The sequence below is a fragment of the Rhagoletis pomonella genome, unplaced genomic scaffold (genome assembly GCF_013731165.1).
Source record: "Rhagoletis pomonella isolate Grant_MI unplaced genomic scaffold, Rhpom_1.0 Rhpom_scaffold_00003, whole genome shotgun sequence".
In the NCBI taxonomy this organism is placed as follows: Eukaryota; Metazoa; Arthropoda; class Insecta; order Diptera; family Tephritidae; genus Rhagoletis; species Rhagoletis pomonella.
In genome coordinates, this window is record NW_023458557.1 from 91913469 (window position 1) to 91927101 (window position 13633).

Consider the following 13633-nt stretch of genomic DNA (forward strand, 5'->3'; position numbering starts at 1 on the left):
ACATTAAATAAATCATTGAAAAAGTTAATTTTTTTTATTCATCATTGTATTTTGCAAGTACATATGTATGTTTAAGTATGAGATTCAGATTCATTGAATGATTTTATGTATGCAAATGTGATGTCATGGATTTATTTATGAAATTGGATTTTAATCATATGAATGCTCATAAAATAGTTTTGTGACGCATTTAGGAAATCTCAGGAGTGTATATGTATTGTATATAAAGCACTCGAAGGCAATAAGTCATTTTAAGTCTAAAACTGATTTGTTTCATTAAAGTGTTCAGCTAAAAATATCAATCGCTTGTTAGCTACAAATGTAAGTGACTAACAAAGCTTTATATTACTTAATAATTTCGTTGTTTTTCTCTAAGGGATGGTAATTGTGCTGTATTGGCAAACAAAACAAAAAATATAAAGGCTCCATAAATTTAAATACGTATTAAAAAATATAAGTTCATAAAAATAAGCACGAATTCATTATTTAATAAAAGTATGATTCTAATTAAAAGTTAAGTACTTTAGAATATCATGAGAAAACTCGGAAAAAATTCTGAATTCGAAATTGAAAAACAAAATTAATAAAAATCACTTCATCTTATATCCCATTTCCACCAAGAGCTTAACTGAAATTTTTAATTTTTTTTCTTTTACTTTCGTTCGCTTGTACTTAATATGAGCAATTATCACCTTACAGTTGTAATCTCCTTTCTCTAATCGGCGTAAACCGCACTTAAGACGTGGTAGAAATGAACTGTTAGCTTTTTTAATTTTTAGCTTTCTGTCGCCTTGCAAGTTTATTTATTGGTCGTAAATACTACATTTTTTTTTTGTTTTTTTTTTTTTGCAAATACAACACAATTTCCATCACTCTATCCTTTATATTTTTCTTTCTCTGCACGCATTTCATTTTACAATTTTGTGGTGCGTTTTATAGCAAACGACATAGAAAACGCTTCAATGTAACGACGGAGTGTTGGCGCGCCACCACCGCTACCCTCAGCAGCTCCGTGGACACGCCCACGTAGCATACCAATACCTCCACCGCCGCCACCAACTCGTATTTCTGCGCCGCAACATTGTTTCTCATTGCAGTGACGACATGCTTTGGTTGTAAAATATGTATTTTCACCCTCCTCGTCATCGTCTTCAACACCGTCAGCAATTTCATACCCATCACCGCCTAGTGCGGCAACTTTGGCACGCTGCTCGTAACGCAAATACAAAGTCAAACATATGAAGAGGACAAAGAGTAGCGCGCAGATAGCGCCACTTGCGATACTGGCCTCCTCCAGCATTGGACGTGGACGTTTCGGCAAGAATGAGCCATCGTATTCCTTGTACTCACAACGAGGTCCCATAAATCCATTAGCGCATTCGCAGTTATACATCACCGAATCGCCCAGCTTTACTGAGAAGCACGTGGCATCGTTTAGGCAGTACCAAGCATCGTAGTTTATTGGACACTTGTAGGTAGGGAAAGTGATGTTTGGTCGTGGTGTGGTTGTGGTAGTCGTTGTGGGCTCCGTTGTTGTAGTAGTAGTAGTAGTTGTAGTGGTCGGTGCGGATGTTGTTGACTTTTGTGGCGAGATCGAAGAAGCTGCCGAGGATAGAGTGCGTGGTTTCGGTATGGAACGACTAGAGCAAGCGTCAACTGTGGATGGCTGCTTCAAAAGACAAACGAGTAGCAGTGACATGGAGTATACGCTGAAGAGCAGCGCGCATTTGCGCTTGAGTAAGAACATTATTGAGATGTTTTTTTTTTTTTACTTTGCTACCAAAAATAGAGAGCGAATTTAATGATTAAAAAGTAAGTTAAAATAATGTGTTCAACACTTGAGTTAAGAGTGTTGGTTTTGTGAGTGGTAAACTTGTATCCAGTTTTGAGATCCACTACACGAAATACTGTTTCTTGGAATGGAGTTATTCGCAGTAATTAGAGTTCAGCCAAAGGTTAGTGTTTATTTTAAACTTAAATTTGTTTTAAATATATTTTTTGATTATGTTATATATGTTTGTGAATTCACGTTTAATTAAAATTTAAGATCTTTGATTTCAGTTGCTTTCAACGAGGTTAGTATTACAGCTATAACATCAATATACAATTCGACACAGACAAATAATTGTTGCATGAGAATTTCACAGCTATTTCTTATACACTTAGGTATTTTTGGTTTAAACTTTTACACTTGCTTGTGTGTATGTGTGTGTGTGTGAGGTGTAACTATAAGGATCCAACTAAACAATTAAAACTTATCACAATTGTCGTACGGATATCGAACTTGGACAACAAGAAATTTCATACAATCAATCTGAAGTACAATTCATTACTATATATTAAAATAATTTAATTAAAAATAGATTGGGAACAATTGTGTTTAAAAATGCATTAAAAACGCGAATTGTAAACATGAAATTCGAAGTTCAAAAGTAAGAAAAAACCAGTTATTTGCTATCGTTATCGTTAGTCCTTGTAGCAAATGTGTGCACTTCGTTGTTGTATGCCTGTGAAAATAAGAATAAACAAATTACATTTTTTAAGCTATCTGTAGCGAGTTTAGGATTCCTTAAGTAGAGGGCTTCTAGTGGATTATATTAAGAGGAATATTTGACTTAATGGAAAATGCCAAAGTGAAGAAAATTATTCAATTTAGCTAACACATATGGAGTAATGAATGAATAGTTATACTATATATGTAGCATTTAAGTTAAAAGAAAAACTAATACAATTAGCGAATGATCAAGAGAGTAAAATTGTGAAGGAAAAGAAAGAATTATTTAAAGAGTGATATTATTATTAAGTTTGATGACATTAGATAATGATTAATGAAATTTACGAAAAAAAGAAAACAAAAACAATAGAAATGATGCGCATAAAATCATAAGAAATAAAATGACTTGTAAAAAATTAAATTCGTTTATGAAAATGTAACTTTATATGGCTTAACCTGGCCTACTATGCATATTTTACTTTTTCTCTATGAAAGCCAATACAATTTTGTATAATCCTCATTTACATTTACGTAAATGGGTAAGTTTAACATACACACTGGCTAATTTTTCAAAGTCCAGTTTAAACATATTTGAGACCATATTGTTTCCTAAAGAGCGTGTCAGAGGTGGCAACTCCTCCAACTTCTCCACGTAATTTGCTGTCAAATTTAGAATATACATTTTATTTCGACGTGTGAGAAAGACCTTTCTGTCACTTTTCGGAAATCAGTTTCAGAAATTAAAGCGGCAAGGTGTGACCGTAAATCGATTTCGGTTAAACTTGCTTGCACTGCATTAGCAATTTTTATTTCTGCTGCAAAAGCTGTCAAACTAATCGAGTGTAAACGATAATTTTGAATAAAATATCAGAAATTATTTCAATTAACCGTTTTTCGGAATTTAATTGTTTAGTTGTAAATATATGGGCTATTCACACCTGTCTGGTTCTCAAGTTGTCTGGTTAAAAAATTATTATTCTCTAGTGTATTTTGTTTTTGTAAACTGAGCTAAAAATATAACCACATAACCAGATAACCAGGTAGGTGTGAATACCCCAAATAAAATAATCTTCAAATTGAAAATAAAGTTAATTATAACCAAGAGAAGTAACAAACCCCGGCAAGGCGCCTCACTGTTGCATTTTAGTATAGAGAAAAAGCGTTTTCAGAAGTTTCTCCGACAATTTGATTTTTGTAAATAAAAACCTACTTTCGAAAGGCACTTTACACGCAAGGTGTGACTGCTCGTGCAATTGCTTTCTGAAATTTCTTCCGAAATATATCACTTTAGTTAAAATTCTTTTCGATTAAAACAAAGTTCCGTATTAGTCACCGCACAAGCCAGTGCAACGTTGCCCCTACCAAAAAAATTACATGGAATATACAACAATGCATGCCTCCTTTCCATTTTTGGCGCAAATAATCAACACAGAATTCACAGAAAAATCACTGAAATCTAAACCATCACAATGCAACAAGAAACTAACCTGCCCTAAACAAGCAAAGCAGAAATTTAGAAAATTCTTTTATAATTTGCAAGATTTGTAAAATTAGTTTCCTAAAATCTCAAACTATATGCAGTTTATCTCAAATAAACGCCTTACAGAGAAAATTAAATGTGTCACCCAACAAAAAGCTTTCGTTATTTGGTGTGCAAACAAACAACTAAAAAAAAAAAATCGTAGGCTGGCAAAAACAAAAAGAAAATGCAATTCCTATCTACAATTGCAATACTCGCAGCCCTCATTCCGAATATTTGGGGGTAGAGTGCATGAATGCTGCTGGCGCCACAACCGGCATATCACAGCCTACATATTAATGCTGTGAGTAAGCGGTGACGTAAATAGGGAACCCCATCCTTCCCCGCCACACTTTTATTCTTTGTTACACACGTGCCACAACAAACTCTTAGAAATTAAAATCATTACAAATCACCATTTCCAATGAGTATGCGATAGTGAGTCAATTGAAGGTGGGGAAATCGTAGACAACATTTAAATTGTTGTGCCTATTTCATTTTAAGGCCAGTGATTAATTTTGCAGGCAAATTTTTTTACACAGACAAATGACGGAGGACGCGTTAATGTTTTATCAAACAGGGTAAAATTAAAGCAAAGTAAAAGTGAATTAAAACAATGCAGTAGAATTTATAAAAGGTAGTGAAGTTGTATTTAAGGCGAAATTGATGCTTTTAGATTATGAAATTCAGCATAGATAAAAAATATACAAACATACATAGTATGCAAAATGAAAATAAAAAAAACGAGCTATAAAATTCCCAGCGTAAAATAATTTTCGATGAAATTATAATTATTTTGCACCAATTAAGAATTTGGTCGATCGTTTTCACTTTGCGTTGTATTTTTGTAGTTTTCTAACTTTTTTTAGGATATTATTATATTTTCTTGGTTTTGGTTGATATTAGTTCTTTCATTTTAAATAAATTTTTTTGCTAGCTAATTAATTCTCCTATCCTTCAATAGAGGATGAGAAAGTAACTGTTAATTAAAAAAAAAAAAAAATACACAGTAGATACAGTACTGTCTAGTTTTTTATCCCTCGGTTTTCACATACAAAATTTTTATATTAGGGACTATATGCCCAAAAGGTAGAATATGTGCAGCTATTCAATTTTTAATTTACAGCCCTATTCCCACGCTAATGACAAAACTCAGCGGCTGACTATTGTCTTTACTACTGCGCCTAATACTATGCCGCAAAGATATTTTAAGGTATCTAATGCTGACAATTGTCATTGTTATTGTTATGACCTACTGAGTACACGATAAACGGCGAATTTTGTCAGCGTTGTGGGAAAAGTTCATTGCAGCTTTTCGACACTATTTTCAATAGAATATCTGTCATAAAACCTGTAACTAAAAAAACCGATTTTATTTTGACTACTACACTCCAATGTATTTAGTTGTTTTGTGGTAAAAGATACCAACTATATCGTAATTTTTCCTTCTCTAACATACTAATTTTCCTTCTCTTTATAATTGCAACTTTTTGATTTGCGCAATACCCCCTTACATCAATAAGTTGCACAAACCGAGACAGTACTGTATTTTTTTTTTTATATTTTTTTCATTTACGTAAATTTTTTTTATTTTTAATCAACATTTTATTTTATTATTTTTAGATTATGTTTTGTTTAGAAAATTTACCAATTATGCAATAAATAAAAATTCACACCAATGGCTTTTAAACTACGATTTCACTAAACATTATTTAACATTTTTTTTTTAAATTAATATTTTTATTAATTTCCTTATTAATTTTTTGGACTTTTCATTATTTTATTTTAAGTTTATAATTTTCAATAATTTCGTTAGCTTAAGTTAAATATCACAGCTTAAGTTAAATACCACATATTCCATAGCAAATCAGCAGCCAATCTTTATTTTAAACTTATATGCAAAATTTTATTTGAGTCTTTTTGTGGATTCTTCAGTTTTTTTCTTTTTTTTTTTTTTGAAGAACGCTGTCCCCCGTTGATTATCCTAGCTCATCAAAGCTGGCTGTGATATGCGTTGAGAATCCATATCACAACCACTTGATGAGGCTTAGATAAGCAACATTTTATAGCCACATTTTTGTTGTTATACATTTTTTTTTTTTTTTTAATAAAATCTTTTAAATGACATGATTTCTCAGCTCCAATCTCCGACTAACCAAGTTGATGGTTGGTTGATGATGTTGACATTTATGCAATTTGTAGAGAATGGAAATGTCCTGCAGCGTGTCTTGTTTGTTGTTATGCATGGTGTGCTAATGGATACTCATGTACTATATCTATGCATGTTAGAATCGCATGTTAGTTCATTTGTAATCTTTTTTGTGACATATTTTCATAATTGTTCGTTTAGTTTTTGTGCAGCTCTTACAGACGTCCAGCTAAGCTCATCAAAGCTGGCTGTGATATGCAATTGCAAATAAAGCATTTCACAACCACTTTGTGAGATTTAGACAAACGTACGTATTTGTTGTTCTTGTGCAAAAACAAAAAAAAAAAAAACTTTCCAATTTCTTTTTAAAGTACTTGAAATATATATATAATGATTACTACAGAGTAGTGTTATGATTATGGATTATAGCGAAGAAGAGATTGATATAAATTTATAAAAGGCACGAAAATAAATTTACTATGACCATTTCTAATTGAAATTTGATATGATATTTTTGTTTTGTCGCAAATCAAATAATTATAGTTAGTTATGCACTACTAAACAGTTCCATATTAGTTCTCGTTTCATAAACTTGAAAAATATATACTTTTTACGGTTACAATAAATTTTCAATTTTGTATTTTAACACATCACTCTTCTCTTATCAAATTCACACAACATTTTTAAATTTCTTTTTTTTCCGTAATGATGGTGAAAGTTTTCGTTAATGCTTTAGAACCGTGACGCTCCTCAAAGCTGGCTGTGATATGAATTTCAAAGATTTATTTCTTCGTAGAAAATGTCAACATTTCGCAGCCACTTTGAAGAATGACACAATTCTATTAGAAAGAAATATAGTGATATTTCCTATCGAAAGACGAAATAAAAGCGCGAGTGAGAAAAATAATAAAAAAAAAAACTTAGTTAAACAGTGTTCATAAGCAATGAAATGAAAAAACTAGCTGCATCACTCAGAAGAACACACCCGAATTGATAATAAAATTCACAATTCACAAATTTTTTGTATGTTAATATGTATGTACTAATGCACATATACAAATTTCGTACCTCATTCGCAGTAGAAATTTTTGTTAGATACGTTTTAAATTAATTCGAGACATAAAACACAAGAAATAAAAACAAAAACTAAAAACAATAGTAGAACACTGTGCACACACAAACAAAAAGTTGTACATTTTGCAACATAAAGCATCCTATACTATACAATACTTTAGCATTGGTTAGTTTGCTTACCATTTCAGGCACAAAGCAACCACAAAAATGTCACTCAAGACGTCCTACCACGCAGACTGTCGGTGACATAAATGATAACGAAAAAAAAAAGACGGAGAAAACAAACACTATGTACTGCTCCCCCGCCCCTTCCTATTTACTCAGTTTAAATCACATCTTTACAATTTAATGATATACAAGAATATTTTCAGGTTAATGGGGAATATAAAATTTCGAGTCATTTTCGAATTAGAACAAAAAAAATATTAGGAAACGATTGTCGTAGGGTTGGCAAAACTCGGTAGAAGGTTAAATGCGCGAATTGCTAAAACCTTAACAAAAAACTCCATTGGAAAACCATTTGCTACACGCATGCATAATTTTTAAAACTGAATATTCTAACCTCTCTGCTTCCACCATTCTTGCGAATAATTGAGTAAAGGGGTGGAAAACGAGGAAATCAACTTAGTAGTTCGAGGTTTCCGGACTTATGCCGTTGTAGGGTAATACTTGTTACGACTTTTTCTAGTTCATAAAAAAACTTTGTTTGCTCATTAGTTAAATCAACACCACCTGCGTTTCTATTCGCTCAACTAACACTACTAACATATCTCTCCAACGTAGCAGACATAGCAAAACCAATTTATGAATTTTAATTCAATCACAACAAATTCATACTTGCTTAAGAATGTGAAAATTTTACATACAAATATTTCTTGGTAAACATTTAGAAATATTTCATCAGCATGCTGAGCTTTGATTCACTTTATCAAGCGGCAGCAAGTAACGCATGAGAAATATTTAAACAAATAAAATGAAAGACACAAAAAGATTGTTCCGCACAAAGCTTAATGTCCGCAATTATAAAATTCTTCGACGGACGATTAAAGGTAATATTTATGATTGTCCAGAAACTGTGATAAGCTGGCGCTAGGTAATTTTTGGAAGGCGCCAAGGAAATTAATGCATTTTTTCAACTTGATTTGCAGTGAAATTAATTATTATAAATTTAAAAACGGAAAGTGAATCGAATGCGCAAACAACACCAAATTTTCAAAGGTGATGACAGCCAACGAGCGTCAATTGACTGAGCGACCGATCTCCTCCATTCATTCACACATGACAGCGGATGAGATGCATGCGTGCGTTGAAAATATCTGTGTGAAATCACATTAATACACACATATGTACTATATGTGCTAGGGTGGTCCAAAGACAGTAAAGTCGGATTTGTAATGCTCTCACCCCCTTTTTGAAATCAAAAAATATTTAGAGGTCGCTCAAAGCGCTCTAAGTTTTCCATGTATTTTTATATGGGGAAAAGGCCACTTTTCGTAGAAATGGTATAGAATTCTTGAAAATAAATATTTTTCGATCGGAAAACTCTTGTTCTCTTCAGGAGACTTTCAATAATAGTACCCACCCAATTGTTTATTTCACCATTTTTTAATACTAACGATTTTTTATTTGTCCCCCCATTGCATTTTCGGGATTTTCGTGGGTTTATGGCGGACCTATAAATTATAGTTGCGATGAAAAATGGTAAAATAAACAATTGGGTATTATTATTGGGAATCTCCTGCAGACAAGCAGAGTTTTCCGATAGAAAAATACTGATTTTTAAGAATTCATCCATTTCTACGAAAAGTGGTTTTTCCCCTTATAAAATACATGTAAAACTTTAATGTATTTCTTGATTTCAAAAAAAATAAATAAATTAGGGTATATTTTTTTCGGTATAGAACAATCCTAGGGGGTGAGAGCATAAAAATTTCGACTTTACTTTTTCACATGCATTTTTGGACCACCCTAATATATACATATGTTCATATATGTGTGTGTACCCAGCCAGCAAAATATCAGAAAATGGAAACAATTTCTTATAAAAACCTGATATTTCATACGTTTCCCCCCGATTCCATTCCGGGTAGATTCTCGGCTGTTCTGATTGAATTTATCGTTGAGAACGCTTTCATTTTGAACTTTTTAGATGAATTTTCATAGGTACTGAAAACCAAACAAAAATTAAATATAAGATTAATTTCAATTTAGAGTAATACTTTTAATATAATTTTAATGTGCTGCGTCTGACTGCATTCGAACCTGGGACCTCCTGCAAGGTAACAAATAGTAGCACGCTCCCCTGCACACTCAGCTACTGCCAGAATATGTATACCATGATAAAAACATTACAAGGTAAAATCATTGAGAGGCCGTCTGACGTTTGCCAGCAATATATTATTTTTATTATTAATTTAAAATTCGAACTCAAGCTCACACACACATTCTCATTTTTAAACTCAAACAACAGCAATTATGAACAATTTCATTTCTTTATTTTCAATTTTATATGATTTTAAAATGTTTGCAAACGTCAGAAAAAAATCATGGGAGAATGGTTTTACCTTCTAATGTTTTTATCATGATGTATACAATGCACATGTCATGTTTACAAATGTACAGTTTGAATATACATATATTTAAAAATTTCATCTTCAAATAAAATTATACTTTTCAGAAGTGTTTCGGATACGAAAAATTAACGTAAACTGAATTCATTCAGCACTTTCGTGCTGGCTGGGTAATACATACGTATGTATGATACTTTATAAAGTAATGATTTAAGCTTTTCACAAAAAAGTGCAAACGATTGCAACAAAGTCGAGCAGCGGATGCTCACATGTTTCAAATAATCTTTGCGCTTTTAACAAAACAAGTTGTGGTTTTGGAACTTTTTATTTCGTATGAAAGAACGATGAACTTTCATAAAAAAAAAATGATTTGCTTTTGTTAAACTTTTATGGAGATAATATCTTAAACTATAGCTACGATAAGCTAATACCTTAATATCGGATGAAAAAATTATTGATTTCTTGCTTTACAGAAAAATGTGCTAATTCAATTTAACTTGGTCTTTCAAAATAGTACACAGAGATATGTTACTGATGTTTTGGTGATTGTCACAGAGTAATGCTTAATTTCCACTCGGCATTAAATGGTAAAAATTTTAATGACAAAGTTGGGCATTAAAAAATATTTCTATCATTACGTTAAAAAAATAGTCATTAACTTCATTTCCCCATGGCATTTTTTAGATCGAGTACATTTTTTTGTCATTTCAATGACTAGTGGGAATTCGCATGACCCCGTTGAAATATATATCAAGGAAAAGATGGCAAAGTAAAAAACGAAGTCATTGATGTCGTTTACGGAGAAGTCTGGCCATGTATAGGGTAATGTCTGGCGAAGTCTTAAGGCGTTTTCTTTTCTACCCTAAATTTGTACTTTTCATTGACCTCTTCACACAAATGCTAAGAATAAGGCAACATATTAGCTTTGTTCTGCACGCTTTTCGGGCTGTTTCGGTACTTAGAGCGTAAAAATAAAATATAAAATTTGCTTTCGGCTGTAAACAAACAACAGCTGTTATGGCAATTTGAATATGCACATTTGTGCCCGGAAAAAATGTCCGGGATGTTTCGGGCACGAACACGAAGAAGAAGACTTTTACAATCCAAAAGTGGAATGCATTCGCTCTCTATTACCCATTTTTCCAGTGTGAGGAACGCTTTCTGGGCCGTTTTAGACACCCGCGGGATGTCGAGAACAAACCTATTTTGTAGAAAAGGAAACACCATTAACGAAATTTGGTTGGGTTTGAGAAAGCCATTGATGGATCTTTGAAAATGCCAGCGATTGGAAAGCGATGCCTTTCATTGGTTATGCGAACAAACCGAAAACATTGAACTAGAGATGGGACTATCTATATTATTCGGATAACCGTTCGGATATTCGTGTATACGGATAGTTATCCCGAATTCTACCGCTGCCTTTACACAGGTCGATTTTTTTGGGGGATTTTTGTCGACCAGAGTAAATGGCAATTCAATCGTAAAATGTAAGTGTTTTGGCTGGTCGATTCTCAGTCGACAGAAATCGACCCATATAAAGGCAGCTTAAACAATATTAGAACGTTTTTGTAAAATTGTTCTCAAAATTACTGAATAGCACTTCATTGATACACAAACAATTTTTACTTTTAGATTGGAAAATCCGGATATCTGGTTAATATCTGTTCATTTTGTTATTCGGTCAATATCCGTTCATCACGAAATACGAATAAGCGGATAGTTAGAAGATCCGGATAGAAATCCAGCCCCAGGACGCAAAGGGGTGCGAACTATTACCGAGATACCTTGCACAATTGCTTGAAAGTGGTCGCTAATTAGACTTCTAGAATGATATCTTATTTTATTGCAATTTAAAGTTCTGTGCCCCTAAAAACACTATTTATACATACATACATATCTTGTGCTGCACGATGTACAGCCCGCGACAAAACGATAGCACCTCAACATTTTGAACAGCTTTGACTATTTATCTTTTCTTTGTTTAATTTTAATTATTTTTATATAAAAGTATAGCTCTTTATCTAACAAATAGCATATAAATCCAAATTTCAGACTTTGTACAAAAATTTCAAAAACTTTTCATACTAATTCCAAGCACTTTAACTTTATTTGATAGAATAATTTTTGGTATGGCATTTTCTTCCATACAAAGTATTTTTTTTTTATATGGAAAAAGTGCATAACACCGTCAGAAAAAAATAATTATCAAAAATCAATGCAATTTTTTAGCAACTTCAAACCGTCACTTTATTATAGTAGATTTGAATAGGCTATAAAGCTGCATACAAAAAATTAGTTTAGAAATTCTAATTAAAATATGTACTTGGAATTGAGATGAATTTTCAATTTTTCAATTTTTTTTTTTTACAAAGTTTGAAATTTGAACTTGTATGGTTTTTTGGTTGATAAAGAGCTTAACTTTAATAAAAAATGAATGACCCTTAAAAGAAAAGTAGAACAAAAGTCGTCAAAACTAGTAAAAATGTGATGTGCTTTGTTTTGTCGCGGGCTGTATGTATAATAAATATCGAGCAGTTTTTTGCAGTGATCTTAAGACCTAAACTTCGCATCAAAAGTGTGTGCTTTAATTTTTTTTTTTCATCGCGCATAGGCCAAGATCATCAGAACTGTACCTACAAGAAAGAGCAATGAAAGATCAAACTACTAGCAGCTTTGTGGTTGATCATATTGAGCTATCATTAACATTTGCATGATCTCAAATGAACCGATCACTAATCACTTATCCAAGTTGACGTGTTCATTTGTGGATCCGCTCAGTTTTTTTTTTCTTTTTTTGCGAAATTTAGTTAACTTCATTAAGAAACACTTGTTATTGGCGGTATCTTTTGCAAAATTTTAAACGAAAGAATATTAATGCGTTGTGCCAAATGGAAGCAAGTGCTACAAAAGTCAAAGAAATAAAGCGCTAAAAATATGGTATTAGCCTCTTTAATTAATTCAGTAGTTTTTAGTTAATTTTTTCCACTTTTCAGCAGGCATGTGCGTGGTGTAAAACGCTTGGCAAAATAAACAAAGACGACTGTGAGCATCATTTGAACTGCGTTAATCTGTGTTAAGACAAAAACAATAGGCAACAACAAAAGCAACTTTGCAATAAGCGCGTATAAGCGGACACCAAAAATTATTTGAATTTCATTATTTTATATGTATTCTTTGAAATTTTTATTTGTTTGTATGTAGTCGAAGAGACAGGCGCGTGCATATTTCGGAATTCGAATTGTGTGAACAATCTAAAGCAAACGAAAATGGGGTCATAAAAAACGTCATTGTGAATAATTAAATACCTATCGCGAACTCGTTTAATGATCAGCCCAATTTAATAGTTGAATCAAATATAGTTGAGGCAAAGGGAAATGGAGCCCTTAAACATTACAATTTAAGTTAGTTTGAGTCGCAAAAAACCAAGTGAATAAAGCCGCTTACATATGTATATTTTACGGTATTTACGATTTTGAATGACGTATTCGATTTAAAATTTTAGCATCCATTTCAAAAATTTTATTATTTTTATAGTAAACTTAATTTTTTTCTGTAATTTAAAAATGACAATATGTATGTACATAAGTACTTATCCGCTGTAATAACGACACAACTCAAGACTTCATGTATTTAAATTATAAAGCGGAATAGGTGAATAAATAATTAAATTATATTTTTCTGTGAAACATCGACGTATGTTTACTTGTGCCCAGTGAGAGAGGGCACATGTCACTAATCCATGCCTAATCCTTTATATAGCAGTCCTACACTGCAAATTATGTAACGCGAATACTTTAATTGGCTCTACTGATATATCGTTTTTTTTT

General features: G+C 32.3%; 1 protein-coding gene across 3 annotated transcripts in view; it reads right to left on the reverse strand.

Moving 5' to 3' along the window:
- Positions 1 to 15: 15 nt before the first annotated feature.
- LOC118735785 (protein spitz) overlaps positions 16 to 13633 on the reverse strand; it is a 16358-nt gene continuing 2740 nt past the window's right edge. The window contains exons 2-3 of one of the 3 annotated variants that reach the window (XM_036465744.1): positions 9300 to 9402; positions 16 to 2507 (exon numbers count right to left, since the gene is read on the reverse strand). In XM_036465744.1, coding sequence (XP_036321637.1) covers positions 914 to 1747 — 834 coding nt within the window. In that variant the 5' untranslated portion in view covers positions 1748 to 2507; positions 9300 to 9402 and the 3' untranslated portion in view covers positions 16 to 913. Of the gene's footprint in view, positions 2508 to 9285; positions 9403 to 13633 lie in introns of all 3 variants that reach the window. The other 2 variants (XM_036465745.1, XM_036465743.1) reach the window with 2 other exon arrangements.